The sequence below is a fragment of the Drosophila busckii genome, chromosome 2R (assembly GCF_011750605.1).
Source record: "Drosophila busckii strain San Diego stock center, stock number 13000-0081.31 chromosome 2R, ASM1175060v1, whole genome shotgun sequence".
Lineage (NCBI taxonomy): Eukaryota > Metazoa > Arthropoda > Insecta > Diptera > Drosophilidae > Drosophila > Drosophila busckii.
The window spans coordinates 11,209,963-11,225,858 of NC_046605.1; the positions used below are offsets into that span (position 1 = coordinate 11,209,963).

General features: G+C 42.1%; 5 protein-coding genes across 7 annotated transcripts; 3 read left to right on the forward strand and 2 right to left on the reverse strand.

Annotated features, from left to right (window-relative positions):
* Window positions 1–546: 546 nt before the first annotated feature.
* Window positions 547–1,870, reverse strand: LOC108595351 (peflin). The gene is made up of 4 exons (XM_017980575.1): window positions 1,771–1,870; window positions 1,497–1,704; window positions 1,113–1,256; window positions 547–1,048 (listed from the first exon to the last, which is right to left on the reverse strand). Exons 1-4 carry the CDS (start codon window positions 1,777–1,779, stop codon window positions 822–824), a joined length of 588 nt encoding a protein of 195 aa, XP_017836064.1. The 5' UTR covers window positions 1,780–1,870; the 3' UTR covers window positions 547–821.
* A 55-nt stretch (window positions 1,871–1,925) lies between these two features.
* Window positions 1,926–3,098, forward strand: LOC108595350 (translin). The gene is made up of 5 exons (XM_017980574.2): window positions 1,926–2,065; window positions 2,124–2,211; window positions 2,272–2,368; window positions 2,420–2,535; window positions 2,602–3,098. Exons 1-5 carry the CDS (start codon window positions 1,991–1,993, stop codon window positions 2,931–2,933), a joined length of 708 nt encoding a protein of 235 aa, XP_017836063.1. The 5' UTR covers window positions 1,926–1,990; the 3' UTR covers window positions 2,934–3,098.
* Window positions 3,099–3,288: 190 nt separating this feature from the next.
* Window positions 3,289–10,651, forward strand: LOC108596924 (carnitine O-palmitoyltransferase 1, liver isoform). Of its 3 annotated transcripts, none has more exons than XM_017983143.2 (8): window positions 3,289–3,435; window positions 7,586–7,738; window positions 7,793–8,730; window positions 8,785–9,123; window positions 9,220–9,285; window positions 9,642–10,023; window positions 10,083–10,442; window positions 10,505–10,651. In XM_017983143.2, the coding sequence occupies exons 2-8, from the start codon at window positions 7,598–7,600 to the stop codon at window positions 10,625–10,627; spliced, it is 2,349 nt and encodes a 782-aa protein (XP_017838632.1). In that variant the 5' UTR covers window positions 3,289–3,435; window positions 7,586–7,597; the 3' UTR covers window positions 10,628–10,651. The 3 variants fall into 3 exon arrangements, with proteins under 3 accessions (XP_017838632.1, XP_017838631.1, XP_017838633.1); XM_017983142.2 differs by lacking the exon at window positions 3,289–3,435 and adding an exon at window positions 5,681–5,862; XM_017983144.2 differs by lacking the exons at window positions 3,289–3,435; window positions 9,220–9,285 and adding exons at window positions 5,682–5,862; window positions 9,408–9,467.
* Window positions 10,652–10,947: 296 nt separating this feature from the next.
* On the reverse strand, window positions 10,948–11,612 carry LOC108596926 (peptidyl-prolyl cis-trans isomerase-like 3). The gene is made up of 3 exons (XM_017983147.1): window positions 11,576–11,612; window positions 11,278–11,514; window positions 10,948–11,224 (listed from the first exon to the last, which is right to left on the reverse strand). The coding sequence occupies exons 1-3, from the start codon at window positions 11,576–11,578 to the stop codon at window positions 10,979–10,981; spliced, it is 486 nt and encodes a 161-aa protein (XP_017838636.1). The 5' UTR covers window positions 11,579–11,612; the 3' UTR covers window positions 10,948–10,978.
* An 85-nt stretch (window positions 11,613–11,697) lies between these two features.
* LOC108596925 (chromatin assembly factor 1 subunit B) lies at window positions 11,698–14,183 on the forward strand. Its single transcript, XM_017983145.1, has 2 exons — window positions 11,698–12,370; window positions 12,434–14,183. Exons 1-2 carry the CDS (start codon window positions 11,781–11,783, stop codon window positions 14,031–14,033), a joined length of 2,190 nt encoding a protein of 729 aa, XP_017838634.1. The 5' UTR covers window positions 11,698–11,780; the 3' UTR covers window positions 14,034–14,183.
* The last annotated feature ends 1,713 nt before the right edge of the window (window positions 14,184–15,896 follow it).

Below are 15,896 nucleotides of genomic sequence, written 5' to 3' on the forward strand. Positions count from 1 at the left end.
CTCTATTTTATATATTTATGTGTATTCCCACCATATCCTTTAATTCTGCCATATTAGTTCTAAAAATTTTGACTGATTTTTGAGTTCGTAAATCGTTTTAATATTTCAACAACCAAATCCATTCATCGACTCTTAAGACTGAAATCGTATATCGTATTTTTAGGATTTATATTTTATAATTGTATACCTACTTTAACAAAAACAAAACAAAAAAAAAAATGATAAAAGCGAAGAGAAGAAAAACTTATTATGCAAGTCCCAAGCCAAAAACGCAATTATTTCTTTAATCCAAATGTACTTTATTATATTTTATACTTTTACATTTATATATATAAGATTTGTCGATTTTTACCATATAATACTGAACTGAATACCAACGAAGACTTTTTCTTGGAACACTTGGGCAGTGCAACTGCTGCAAAACATTCAAATTGATTATAAGCAAATGAAATTTTAAGACATGTATTAATTTTAAACGATGCAAAATGTTCACAATTTCAATAAAACGCATTCATTTTTACATTTACAAATATAAATATATGCATATATATTTTTTATTTATTGCGATTTTGTACTTAAAGTGAGTCAAAACTGTGATAACAATACTCAATGTGTGTTGCGGGGGAGATTACAATAAATGATTGGAATAAACAAATTGCAATCTGTTAAGGCGGAGATTACGATAAATGTATGTGTAGGCAATAATATAAAATGTAACATGGACCATATTAAATTGAACAAAATGCACTGTGAAAGGAATAACAAATTGCATTTGTAAAGGCTACGTGTGTAAAAAGCGAGGATCTGAGTTGTTATCTGCCTTAGTAGGAGCATCCAATGGCAACGCTTAGGAAGTCCTCAAAGCCTATGGTGATGGTGCCATTCTGTTGCGTATCACGCTGTCTGAATGCCTCGGTAAAGCGTTGAATTTGCACACACAGTACAATAAATTGGTCCACAGACACCTCCTTGTGTGTATTCGGATCGCTCTTCTTCACCAGAAAGTTGATAAACTCGGGCGTAAAGCGGAAGCCCATTTGAGTAAATGCTGTGAGTATAAAAAAAACGTTTTAGTCGACAGTACAGCGTGTTTAAAGAGCTTTCACTATTACCCTGAGTGAGTTCGCCCTCCTCGATATGACCTGAGCTATCTTGATCGTAGGTCTTAAAGACCTGCAGCCATTGATTGATATAGTTATATAGTTTTTCGAACTCGTACACATCGATAGAGCCGCTAGCGTCGTTGTCGAACATACCTGGGGGCAAAGTAATAAATATAAGAAACATTAAGCATTGTATAAACAAACAAACAAATGTTTATCAAGATAGCGCCGTCACTCTAAACAAATATGCACGTGTGAACTTCAGCGCATATGTATTTTTGGACTGCTGGCAAATATTTGAGTTCATAAAGCAGCGTTCTATATAAATCATGCGTACAAAATAGAAACATCTGACTCATAGATACCCATACTCTAGTTTATAATTTCACATACTTATCATAAGTTTGCATGCATGACTCGAAAACTTTTCTCCACGCCCGTTGATCAGCGCCGCTTGAAGTTCTTCGGCATTAATCTTGCCCGAACGGTCCCTGTCCACCATAGCAAACCATTGGTAAGCAGGACTCTGTTGCTGCTGCTGCTGCGGGGGAAAAGCACCAGGTGGTGGGGCTCCGCCAGGCTGGGCATAAGGATTGTAGCCCTTTAAAGGCAAAAATCAAATTATTAGTTGTTCTTCATATAAAAAAAAGCTTCATCATTCACTTACGTAGGACATTGTGTGCAATTTAAAAAGCTTTCAATTAAACAATTAACAAAACGCAACAAACACTAACGAGAATGCACAGCTGTAAATTGCTTAGAGAGGAGATTGCTGACTATCGATATATTCATAGCAGTTGGAATGCGTTCACACTGTTTATCGCGCATTAACATTGTCATAACAGAAAGTTTATAGCATTAACAGGCGCAAACAAAATAGCAACAAAATGTCGCATTTCGTAAATATGGAGGTATTTTCAAATTATCAAAAATATATAGACAATGAACAGGAGCTACGTGAGGTAAGTGCAAGCATTAACATATTTGATTTGCTAAAATAAAAGAAATGAACTTTTGCAGAACATTCGCATCGTGGTGCGTGAAATTGAGCAACTGTCAAAGGAAGCCACCATTAAACTGCAGGTGATACATTCTGATTTAAGCAAAAGTAAGTAACTGTGTGCTTTTAACTTAAACTAAATGCTAATTAGTACATGCTTTTATTTAGTTGGCAATGCTTGCGGCTTGGCACGCAAGCAAATTGCGGCCTGCGCTGAAAAATATCAAAAGCTGTCTGCTTTGGTACCGGCTGGCCAATATTACCGGTAAGTGGGCGTCTCTTTTGTTTTACAGTTCTATAGCAACTCTCTGTACAGCTATTCAGATCACTGGACCTACATTACTCAGCGCTTGGTGTTTCTAATTGCGTTGGTAATTTACCTGGAGGCGGGCTTTTTGGTGGCGCGTGAGACAGCAGCCGAAATGCTTGGTCGTAAGTACATACAGCCAAAATCAATATAGACATGTAAATAAACAACTGTAATGCATTTACCAATAGTGAAAATCAAACAAGCGGATGGCTTCCACTTGGACATTGAGGATTATTTGCTTGGCATTCTAATGTTGGCCTCGGAACTGTCACGCTTTGCCACAAATTCCGTTACAATGGGCGACTACGAGCGCCCGCTCAATATTTCGCATTTCATTGGTGATCTCAACACAGGCTTTCGTCTGTTGAATTTGAAAAACGATGGACTGCGAAAGCGTTTTGATGCGTTGAAATATGATGTGAAAAAAATTGAGGAAGTCGTATACGATGTCAGCATACGCGGACTCTCGAGTGCTGGAGGAGAGCAAAAGGAACAAAAGGCAGAGCCTGTTGAATCATAAACAAAGAGCTTCCACACACATACATACACACAAAACATGCGTCGCAGCCATGTGCTTAGTTTAAGTTTTGCAACAAAAGACAAGATATTTCTTAAATTTTCTCAGCTGTTTTCTATAAAAACCTACCAGTAATCAAAACTGTAATTAAAAAGTACATTAACTGTAGTCTGCACTCTTTTCTTCCCACCCCACACACACACACACACACACACACACACACAGTTAGCAAAAGAGCTTCGATCATATGGTCGTGCATAGGTGACGCTCCGCTCTCTGTGCATCTGGCCGTGCTGCGGCGTCGGCTCAAGCCCGCTCCTCAGTCTCTTTTCTGCCGTTGTTGCTCACACAACATTGCGCGCGTGTTTTGTTCGCTTTGCTTTGCTGTTGTTTTTCATTTTGGGTACCCGTCTGCCTGTGTTTATTTTGAAATTAAGCGCATTTGGATTAAGCCTAAGGTTTCGACAACAATTTGGCTGCAATTGAAACGGGTTTAAATACGAAAGTACGTAAGTGAAGCGTGTTTTTTATTGTTGTTGTGCGTAAACTTTTTTTTTGCATATGTGTGTATGTCTGTATCTTGACAAGGCAGTTCCAAGTCTCACGCAAGCGCCGTACATTCACCTCTTAAGGGCTTTACACACACACACACACACAAGCATATTCATGCGTTTGTGTGTAGTTAATTTTTAGCTTTGAGCTGATTTTCATTGGGTGCCCCAGCAACCTAGTGAACAGCGCATTGCTTAATATCAATAACAACTGCAACCTGTTTTTGTTATTTGGGTCATAAGCAGGCCCCTCTTTTTTCTCTCTAAATTTTCCACACACACACACGCACAGTCAAGCAGCGGAAACTTGTTGTGAAAAAACAGCGTCCAAATATAAAATAACAATTATTACAACACACAAATATGCTTCTGCAGCATTTGTTATTGTTGCTTCTTTTAATACTACAATGTTTTTTTTTATTTTTGATTTTCTTTTGCGCGCTCAACGCAGTACAAAGTCCACAACAAGTTATCTTGGCGGCTTGCTCTCCGTTTGAGTGGGTGAGAGCATAAAAGCCATGTAAACAACACAGACACACTCGCACACATACAAATGTAAACAGGTGCTGCACTTGTGTGGGAGCAAGCCCGACTCGTAGCGCGCTCTCTCAGCGAGTGAATGCCATGAACTAATTGAAAAAGACAACAACAAATGGCGAAACTACTAGACAACATCATGCACGACTAAACCAAACAAATGTTACAACATTTCTATAATGGAAAGTTTAGCTAAAATTTGTGCATTCTAAATTTGCATTAAAAGCATATTTACATTTTGATAATGCAGATTACAAATGATATTAAGTGGCTGGGCTGGCGCATTAAAAATTTAACTCGCACACGCTTGAGAGAGATACATGAGATACGTGAGCTGGCGCATTTCAAGTTTGCTTAAAGTTCAAAGTCCAACCCAAGACAAGAGCCGACATGCCCAACATCGTGGGGCTTTGGGCTTCATAACATGAAATTATTTAAGCTCAACTTTTCTCAAGGCTTTCTTAGCTGTTTATTTATAAGTTTTAGCAAACGATAAATAGCCTTCATAAACATTTCTGCCCAGACTGCCTTGAAGGTGTTTGATAAATAAATATGTTAACTGATAAGCGCGCTATTTTTTTTTTTTTTTTTTGGGGCTGTCTGCCAAAAATATCGAACAGTCTATTATCATGCGTCATTTATATTGCTGTAGGTTAATTCACAATCAAATTCAGTAGCACTCGAGACTTATCAAACCGCGTGCCCAAATAATCGTAGCCCCCCATAGTTGACTGCTATTTATTGCGTTTTGCTTAAGCATATTGCGATTCTTTGGCCTATATTTTGCAACTTTGGAACAAGCAATAAACGAAATTATAATAATCTTAGTCGTATCTAATCATTGTTGACTATTTTTTTGTACTATTATTTATATGGGCAAAGTTTGACAACAGTTACAGGTACGCAGATAAAAGTGCTATCAACTGAAAAGTGAAGCGCAAAGATTCCACAAGTATCTAATGATTAGAATGTGAACGACAGGAATATTTCGAAACTTAACTTGAGAGCGTTGTTACTATTTTATTTGGAATATAAAACTTTGCGGCATTGCTGCTGTTATCTTTCCCATGTGGGAATCGAGAATTCGCGCAGCTGCTGGCGGCTCAAAGTTCACAATTATTATTTACACAAACCTGGCTTTTTATTTATTAGCGTATTATTCCAAGTGCCCAAGCGCATATAAATATTTTTTTTTTATACCAGCGCTCCGTGAGAGTTCGCCCAACAGTTTTTATTTATCTCGTTACTATTCCCATCTAGCCAGCCCCAAGCTATTTTTATAGTTACGCATACGCATACAAAGAAAATAAATGGATAGCCCGAGCTAAGTTGTGTGCGTGAATTGGAAGTGCGTGGCATAAATATAAATTTATATACATGTGTAGCTCGGAAGGAATGGCGCTGCACTGGAGAAGAATTGCTGATAAAACCGGCGGTCAATAGTCGCTTCTAGTGTCTCTCTTTGGACTGCGAGCCCCTCTTTCTTGTGTGTGAACCTGTGACGCAGCAGGCAAACAAATACATGCACACATGTCTTATCTGCACACGTACAATATCTGACTATATCTGTGTATCTGTCTCTGTATCTGTTGCTGTATTTGAATGCCGGCCAGACCCCATGCGCTCGCCGCCACGCAGCTCAATCAGTTGACGTTCGGCGCTCAAGCGATCAAGTTTGTTTGCTTGTCTAGTATTTTCTTAACGTTACAAAGTCCATTTAAAAATAAACTATTTTGTGATTTCGTGTTTTATGTGCATAAGCGCACACCAAAGTGTATTTATTTAACATTTTAATTGTAAATTGAATGCTGCCTATTGTCGTTTGAAATACAATACAACTAAAGGTTTGTTTTCCTGTTTGTTTTTCTAGCTAAAAACGCAGCCAATTGAAGGTCAATTAATTGAGTTTCATTGCATTGCATTTTCTTTTACATTCACTTGAGTGTGAGCAACCCAAAACTATATATATATTGTATATAATTTGCAAATTACTGCCGATAAGCACTGAGCCACTTGATGCTTGCTTATCAGCTTGTTTTTTCTTTTCTAGAGATTTTCTAGTTCTAGTTTCGTATTATATAAAACCCACGCAAGTGTTAGACAAGGTTAAATCTCAAGCAAATTACTGCTTAAGCCCTTTAATTTGTGCCAATTTAAATACATTATCTAAATAGATTTGCAAGCTATAAACAAATAAATAATCGGACTTTGGACTAGCGCTGCATAAAAATCATACAAGGAGGGCATGTTATGTATTCCTATTTCTTGTTATTGTCGTCGCCGCCGCACACATATAAAATAAATAAATAATTTAAAAGCCGGTAGCGATCGTCTGCCAAAATATAAAATAAAATTACGCATACGCCGCGTTGTGCGATCGCATACAAAACAAAACTAGGTCAAATGAAAATAAAACTGTTCATTGTGTTGTGTTTGTTTGTGGTTTGTTATTGTCGCTCGTTTTTTAGTGACTTTGGCCTTCTCTCGTTTTGTCTTGAGTTCAAGTTAATCAAGGTTTAAGCTAATGATAACTTATGCCCACACAAGAATCAAACGTTGCACACACTTGTTGTTTATAAACAATTACAATGCATAAATAGAGAGAAACACTCGAGCTCAACACTCAGCACTCAATTTACTTTATTTTTCTTTCAATCAATCTGTTTAATAGAACTGCGCACGCCGAAGACTCTAACAAAGAGCAAGTGCTGCCAGCTAGACAGAAGTTCTGGAACACAGACAGAGCGACTTGAGTCTGGCATCTTTTTTTTTCGGGGTTATCAACGCGGGCGGCGTTGATTAATGACGTCAATCAACAATTGATTGAAGTGAGAATATAAAAAATAAAAAACGCGCTTATGACATCGCTCAAATATATAATTTTTTTATATAGAAAATGCAAAAAGTGCATTTAATTGCCGCCACGAGTAAACAATATCAAAGTACAAAAGCCACAAGGCGCACAGTAGGCCGGATGTTGATGAAAACTCAAGATATAATAGATTTAAGCATCTGCATGCAAATTATTGAAAAATTTGATTAATTGGTTTGGGCTGCATAAATTTGTATATATTTATTTATAAGCGCTGAGAAGAAAATTTCACAATTTAAAATTGCAGTGTGATGGGGAAATATAAGTAAAAATATTACTTAGATTAGTTTCGTCACGATGAGATCTGCCTAATTTAAATCAAAATTAGCCATTATGATACTTTTGATTGCAATCAATATATAAATCAATATAGCGATAAAAAGCTGACACATTAATTTTTTGTGCCTGTTGTCAATGAACTCCACACCACTGTGCAGATTAAAGCGCACATTGGAATGACTGCTCAGAGGGTGTTGCAACTTTTTGGGCACTTGACTCATATTGAATACGCAATGATAACTGCAAGTTATCGCGTAAATTAATTAAGCCATAATGCAAGTTAATAAGCTGAACAATAGCCATATAATTTATAATTATTAAGTGTAATGGCCGTTAATATGATTTTACGCGCTACTTGTTGGATGGCACTTCAATCTAATCAAACTCTTAATTATGCATCTGTTTTTTAATTGCAGCGTCATTGAGGTATGGCTGAAGCCCATGCCGCCGTTGCCTTTTCGTTTGCGATCACGCACGAGGGCTTCGATATCAACTATGACCATGAGGTGCTCAACTTGGTGTGGAACTCGGGCGTGCGCTCCTGGAAAAAGCGCATGGCGCGTGCCAGAGTAAGTTTTGCATAGCTAAACAATAAATTATTGCTAATTTTAATTAATTTGCAGAACGGCATACGCAATGGCGTTTACCCGGCGCATATACAAAGCTTATGGCTGATCACAGCCATTGCGCTGGGCCTGCACTTAGCAGGCTACCAAGCGCCATTTAATTTAACCAACAAAATTCTGGTGCATCTGCCCTCCAATACGATGAACTGGCAGATTACCGCTTGCTTTCTATGCGCGCTTGTTATTTGGCTATCCATATGCTTTACCATGCGCTACACGCTGAAGCTGCTGCTCATATACAAGGGCTGGATGTACGAGTCGAGAGCGCCTGGCAGTCGTGTCTCCATACCCACCATGCTGTGGGTGGCCGTGGTGCGCGTGCTCAGCAGCTGGAACAAGCCAGGATTGTACAGTTTTCAAGGCTCGCTGCCGCGCTTGCCGCTGCCCTCGGTGCACGATACCATGTCGCGTTATCTGCGCTCGGTGCGTCCGCTGCTGGATGATGAGAACTACGCGCGCATGCAGGGCTTGGCCAAGGAGTTCGAGCAAACCATTGGCAAGAAGCTGCAGTGGTATCTGGTGTTGAAGAGCTGGTGGTCCACCAACTATGTGTCCGATTGGTGGGAGGAGTATGTTTATCTGCGCGGTCGCGGTCCGCTGTGTGTGAATAGCAATTTCTACGGCACCGATGCCATCTTTATGAATCTCACCAACAATCAAGCGGCGCGTGCCGCCAATGTTATATCGCTGCTGCTGAACTTCAGACGTCTGATTGAGCATCAGGAGCTGCAGCCCATTATGGTGCAAGGCATGATACCGCTTTGCTCCTGGCAATACGAGCGCACGTTCAATACAGCGCGCGTGCCTGGACTCGAAACAGATCGCATTGTGCATTACAAGGACTCCAATCATATTGTGGTGCTGCATCAGGGCTGCTACTACAAGATGCTTATCTACTACAAAGGACGCATACTGCGTCCTTGCGAGCTGCAGATGTAAGTTATGGAAAAGCTTTTGTTGTTCTTGAAACTAAACTTGAATTTTGGCAGTCAAATTGAGGACATTTTGAAAGCCAAGGCAACGCCTTTGGAGGGTGAGGAACATTTGGCTGCGCTGACTGCCTGGAATCGCTCCAAGTGGGCCGAAGCACGCAACACACATTTCTCTCGTGGCGTCAACAGCGTCTCGCTGCGCACCATCGAATCCGCCGCCTTTGTGCTCTCACTGGACGATGAGCCCTACGAGTTTGATCTGAAGCGTCCCGAGCTGCTGGACAACTTTGGCAAGAAGCTGCTGCATGGCAATGGCTACAATCGTTGGTTCGACAAGTGCTTCACTGTCTGCGTGGGCACCAATGGACGTGTTGGCTTCAATGCTGAGCACACCTGGTAAGTAGTTGTTAGTTTGCTAGGCCACAACAAACATTTGAGATTTCAGCTGCAGCGAAATATATTTTTGAACCGAACTTGCAATTAAATATTAAGGTCTGACGCTGCCATCGCCTCACACATGTGGGAGAATCTAATTGTTGACGATCTTGTATCGGATGGGTAAATGACTTGCAGCAAATTATTAATGCACACTGGTTTATGCACATATATTTATTATATATTAATATTAAGCTTGGTTGTGGTCTTAACCCTTGACTATATTATGTACACGTTTTTTTTAGGGCCGACGCACCGGTTATGGGGCATACATGGGAATATATATTTGGTGATGATATCGATGGGTAAAGACTAAACTCTAACAATACATTGCTATTGAAGTGACTTCCATTTAAAGTCATTTCAAGCTTACTCTTATCTATGTAACTAAAACATTTCGTTTCAAAGCACTAACAACTGCTCGTTTATGCAAATTAACTGTAAGATAAAATGCTAATAAATGCATTTCTAATTAACAGCTACGATGAGACTGGCAATACCAAAGGCACGCCAGAGTTCCAGCCACCAACTCCTACGCGCCTCAACTGGGATCTGAAGCCGTGCCTTGCGCAGATTGAGGAGGCTACCATGGATGCCACTAAGCTTGTGAATGAAGTTGATTTGCGCATATTGGTGCACCAAGAATACGGCAAGGGCTTCATGAAGAAGTGTCGTCTCTCACCAGATGCTTATATTCAAATGGCCCTGCAGCTAGCCTACTATCGCGATGCGGGACGCTTCTCGCTTACCTACGAAGCCTCCATGACGCGCCTCTTCCGCGAGGGTAGAACTGAAACTGTGCGTCCCTGCACCATTGAATCCGCTGCTTGGGTTAAAGCCATGCAGGATCCCAACATAACTGTAAGTGCATCTATTGTATTGAATGTGTGTCCATTTATAAATTGCCTTTGCTTTTGCAGAATGATAAACGCGTGGAGATGCTGCAGGCTGCTTGCGATCGTCATCAGCTTGGCTATCAGGATGCCATGTGCGGTCGCGGCATTGATCGTCATCTGTTCTGTCTATATGTTGTCTCCAAGTACCTGGAAGTGGACTCGCCGTTCCTCAATGAAGTGCTTAGCGAACCCTGGCGCTTGTCCACTAGTCAAACACCACATGGTCAAACGCCAAAAATGGATCTGAAGAAGCATCCGAACTGCATTAGCGCTGGCGGTGGCTTTGGACCAGTTGCAGATGATGGTTATGGTGTGTCCTACATCATTGCTGGTGAAAATTTGATATTCTTCCATATCTCAGCCAAGACCACATGCGGGCAAACGGTTAGCACGCTTACTTACTATATATTGTTATTCAGTTTATTAATTGTAATTTGTTTTTGCAGAATGTACATCGTTTCTCGCAGAACATTTGCCAGGCCTTGGCTGATATACGCAGCATGTTTGAGCAGCATATGAAGGATCATCCGAAGCCCGCTAAGCCAATCACAAATGGCGCGTCCACATAATGTCATTTTAGACCTATTTGTAGTTGAAACTCTTGCGAGATTCTTGTTAGCATTTGTTTTTACTTGTCTAGTTGTTCGTTTTTATCATCATCAACAAAACATTTTGTCTATTGTAAGCGTTCAAATTAAGTGCAAAAGCAATGAGCAATGCAATTTTATACATTTATAAATAATGAAACGATCAAAAAGTGTATGCAACAACTTGGCTGATTTATAAGTCAAAGTTGTAGCAGCTTATGCACAATTTGCTGTTTCTCAATTAGTTTGTAAATGAGAAAATATCATGTAAATTAAGTGCTAGAAAAAATATATAAAAATTATAGAGCATTTACTATGGTTTATTATCTTTAATCACGCTGCTAAAGGATTGGCATGTATCGTTACTCCATTGATTTTCTTATCCACATGCGGGCGATAGTTCTTGGGATTAACAGGCAGCTTTTCCAGCTCATCGAGTGCATCAAAGCCGTCTATAACTCTGCCAAAGAGTGTGTATTTCAAGTCAAGATTTGGCTGTGCAGCATAGGTAATGAAAAATTGGCTGGCATTTGCATTGGGACCATTGTTTGCCATGGAGACCATGCCTCTGTCCGTGTGCTACAAATGTGATATACTTATTAATATGTACATTTTAAATAATATCAAACTACCTTTATAGTTTCCTTAAATTCGTCATCAAATTTAGTGCCCCAGATGGACTGTCCATTCTTGCCGGTGTTTGTAGGATCTCCGGTTTGTACAATGAATCCTTTAATATTTCGTATGAAGCAACAGCCGCTGTAGTAATCACTCGCACATAGCGCCAGGAAATTCTCACACGCCTTGGGGCAAGCCTCGACGAAAAGTTCGATTTTGATATCACCCACGTCTGTGTGCAAGGTAACGGACTAAAAACAACAACAATTTTTATTTATTTAGGAAATTTGGCAAAACGTTTTGTTTGTTTACCATTTTAGCAGCGGCAGTAAGTTGAGTGTGACCACAGTCATACAAATAGTTATCGAAAGCAGTATTTTCGGATTAATATGAATCTGGTATTTTTTGCGTTTGTTTATTGTAACGTAGTGTCATCTTCGCGGTTATGAAAGTGTAAGAAAAATAAGTTCCCGCCTTAAAGTTCGCATAAGCAGTTTAAGTAAGTAATTAAATAGAAATGAAGTGCAAAATACCCGAAATCTCCTGGCACAACCGTGATCCTGTGCTAAGCGTAGATATACAGACAAATAGCGTAACTTTGCCGGCTACAGCAATGTGCCGCCTTGCCTCTGGTGGCACCGATGCGCACGTACTCATCTGGTATGTGACCCATGGGGACGAGAGCGGTGGCATTGAGCTGGAGCTGGCGGCGGATCTGTCGCGTCATCAACGTGCCGTCAATACAGTGCGCTGGTCGCCCAATGGCGAGCTGTTGGCTTCTGGCGATGACGAGAGTGTTGTTTTCATATGGAAACAGAAGGCGGAGCATGAAGTGGTAAACATAATGGATGGTGAAGGCAACAGCGAGCAGGATAAAGAAGTGTGGCAGACACTGAAGGTGCTGCGTGGCCATAGAGAAGATATTTATGACTTGAGTTGGGCGCCAAACTCGCAGTTTTTGGTAACTGGCTCGGTGGACAACACAGCAATGCTGTGGGATGTGCACAAGGGCAAGTCCTTGGCTATTTTGGATGACCACAAAGGCTATGTGCAGGGTGTGGCCTGGGATCCGTGCAATCAATTTATAGCTACCTTGAGTACAGATAGGTAAGTGAGGCTAATCGAAAAGAATAAATTGGTCGTTATGTTAATATTGCGTGTATTTGTTAGGAATATGCGCATCTTTGATGCAACAACGCGACGTGTGCTGCATAGGGTTAACAAAGCCACGTTGCCTGTAAAGCCAGGACATGAGCTGCATGAGAAGAGCATTCGTTTATATCACGATGGAACGCTGCAGACATTCTTTAGGCGTCTCTGCTTTACACCCGATGGCAAACTTCTGATCACACCGGCAGGTGTGACAGACTACGATGGCGTAATGAAACCTACAAATACTACATATGGGTACAGTCGCTACGACCTAAGTCAGCCAGCTTTTGTGCTGCCTTTTCCAAATGAGTATACAGTGGCTGTTCGTTGCTCTCCTGTGCTCTATCGCCTGCGTCCGTTCAATGTCACCAAGAATCCGCCTATAATAACATTGCCTTATCGCATGATTTATGCTGTGGCCACCAAAAACTCTGTGTTCTTCTATGACACACAGCAACCTGTGCCGTTTGCCATTGTCTCCAACATACACTACACACGCTTGACGGATTTGGCGTGGTCTAATGATGGCAATTTGCTAATTGTATCCAGCACGGATGGCTTCTGTTCGCTGATAAGCTTTGGCGCACAGGAGCTGGGCGAGCGTTATGAGCAAATGGATGAAGTGCTCAGCGCTGTTGCGCAGACTACAGAGAATGTGCCACAACGTCAGCGCAAGCATAGGAAACAGAAACAGCATGACCAAAGTGCGCGCAGGCCGCTGCAGGAGAAGACCAAGCCCAATAGCATAGAAATAAAGAAAAAGTCAAGCGAAGCAGACTTGGAGGCAGAGAACGATTCGTCCATGCAGAGTGCCAGCTCCTCAACATCTTCAAACAGTCCCAAGGCAAAAATTGAGCTAAAGCCCACGCCCATAGCCTTTAGGCGTTCGCCACGTAAAGTAACAGAGCCTACGCCCATTGCAATACGTCGCTCGCCGCGCAAGATTACAGAGGCCATGCCCATTGCGATCAAGCGCAAGGCGAGCGATGAAGCGCAGCCAGAGCAGCCAAAGTCCAAGCTGCCGCTGGTGCTGCCCAAGCCCATTGAAGCGGTGCTGGACAAAGAGATCATAAGCACGGACGAAAAGTTCGAGTCGCCGGAGAAGAAATGCAGACCTGCCACACCCATACAAGTGCGTCGCCAGCCACGCACGCCGGGCAGCAGCAGCAGCAACAGCAATACGTTTTCGCTTAAGAAAGCGCAAGAGAAAGAAGCAACGCCCATTGCAGTGCGACGCACGCCACGCTTGCCAGTCGACTTGCCTGCAGTGAATGCGCCTGTTGTAGTTGAGGAGGCAATGGACGCCTGGCCGCTGGACGAGAACGTTACGACGCAGCCAATGACAATCAAGGAAGTGACGCACAGTAAAAAGGCGCCGGCTGACTTGACCATTAAGGAGACCAGCTGCGAGTGCACTGAGGATATGCGTCTGGTCTACGAGGATACGCAAGAGGAGCAACAGCAGCAGCAACAACAACGTGACACGCCTGTAAAGCAAGCGCCTGCAGTTGCCGCTTCAGCTCCGGCTACAACCGCCTCGCCCAAAACGAAAACTCCAAGGCGCGTCTCTTTGCGCACTATATCCACGCCCAAATCAAAAAAGAAACTGTTAGATTAAGTTAACAGTCTTTAGCTTAGTATTTTTTTTAAAAGATTTATATCAAGTTAATATGCGAAATTAAAAACGCAACGTGTAGATGCATCAATTGGGCCATTGGTAGTCTACACAAAAGAAATGCAGTTCATGAACTTTTGAACTTTAGATATATTTGCTATGTAATATAATATTTTATTAATTAAAGTGTTAAAACCAAAACAGCGCAATATTAATTTTGCAGCTTTAACCCCTTCTGGGTTGCTTGCAGATGGAAGTTTTGCTGGAAACAGTGGAGCACAAAGCAGAACAGCTGCTGAGCAAGCATATCAAAGAAGGAGGCTGCGCTTTTGTAGTGGATGCAAAAGCTAAAGCGGAGAACTTTGTTAAGCCTTTGCAACAGCTCAAAGAGCTGAGAGCGGGCAAACTAAATACGCTGGTGTTGGTGAGCAGTCCAAGACGTTTGCAGCAGTTGAGTTCCTGCTTTGAAGCAGTGGCAGCAGTAGCTTTGCTCAGCGAGTCTTTGGAATTAACAACGCTGGACTGTTTGGTGTTGGATGCACAACTGGAGAGCAACTTTGAGACGCTCAAGCAACAATTGTTGCAACTAACAAAGCGCATACAGCTGCTAATGAGTGTTGACTTGTGGCACGCAACTATAATTATGCCATTAATGCAGCAGTCGTCTAAGCCTTTGCTGCTGTTTAAGGATGCCTTGCAGGCAGCTGGCTATGCTGGCGTGCAATTGCATATAGAGCTGGCTGAGAGTTTAAGCGAGCAGCAGCAACAATTGCTGCAGTACTTGCAACATAATGCAGCCAACAAACAACGCACGCTTATCTATTGTGCAGATGAAGCGCAACTCTTAATGCTGCAACAGTTGCTGCCACAGCAGAGCTGGCTGCTGCATTCTGGACGTCAGCATAAGGCCAGCATTGAGCGCTGGCAGCAACAGGTGACTATATATAAACTATAAAACTTATAAGCTATTAATATATTTATTTGCAGCACGCTGGCAAAATATTGTTGCTAAGCTGCTTGTCGCCTGAGCTGCGCATACAAAATGTGCACACTCTAATACATTTTAGCATGCCCAGCACTTGGAATCAATTCAAGCAACGCTTTGCTGTCTTCAAAGCGCACATTGAGGCGCTGGAGCGGCCAACACTACAAACGCTTGTGCTGCTGGACAAACGCTGTACGCATAGCTTGCCACAGTTGCTGCAGTTTAAGCAGCAGCATGAGCAGCTCATACCTGAGCCGCTGTGGCAAGCACATGAGCAGCTGCAGTCAACGCTTGAGCGCGATTTGGTGACGCGTCAATGTGTGCTCTGCCCCTTGCTGCTGCTTTATGGCCGCTGCTTGAGCTCGTCTACCTGTCAATACCTGTCAATACCTGTCATATGCTGTCGGCAAAGGATATAAAGTGTGACACTGTACCTACTGCTGGAAGCGTGCAATTCAAGCTGCTTAAGGTGCGTACTGTACTTTTATTTAAATTTCTACAATTTGCTTACATCTCTATATTTAGATTTGCACACCCACACACTTTGCTGCACGTCTGCTGGCACATAAGACTTCAAATAGCTCCCACTGGCGCACATTGGACTATGAACAACGCTATGAGCAGCTACAGCAACAGCTCAGCAGCTACTTTGCCACAAGCGACAACTGTATAATGCCCCAGCTGCCACAGCTAAGTGATGTTTGTGTGCGTCGTCTCGGCCCAAATGGTTACGAGCGCGTTGCCATTACCCATGTGCCACAAGCTGCCAACACAGACGCCAATGCGGTCTTGCGCGTCAAACATTTGGACTTGAATACGGTCATCTGTCATGCCAAGCTATCGGAGCTGCTTGTCTGTCCGCCAACATTGCAGCAAATAGC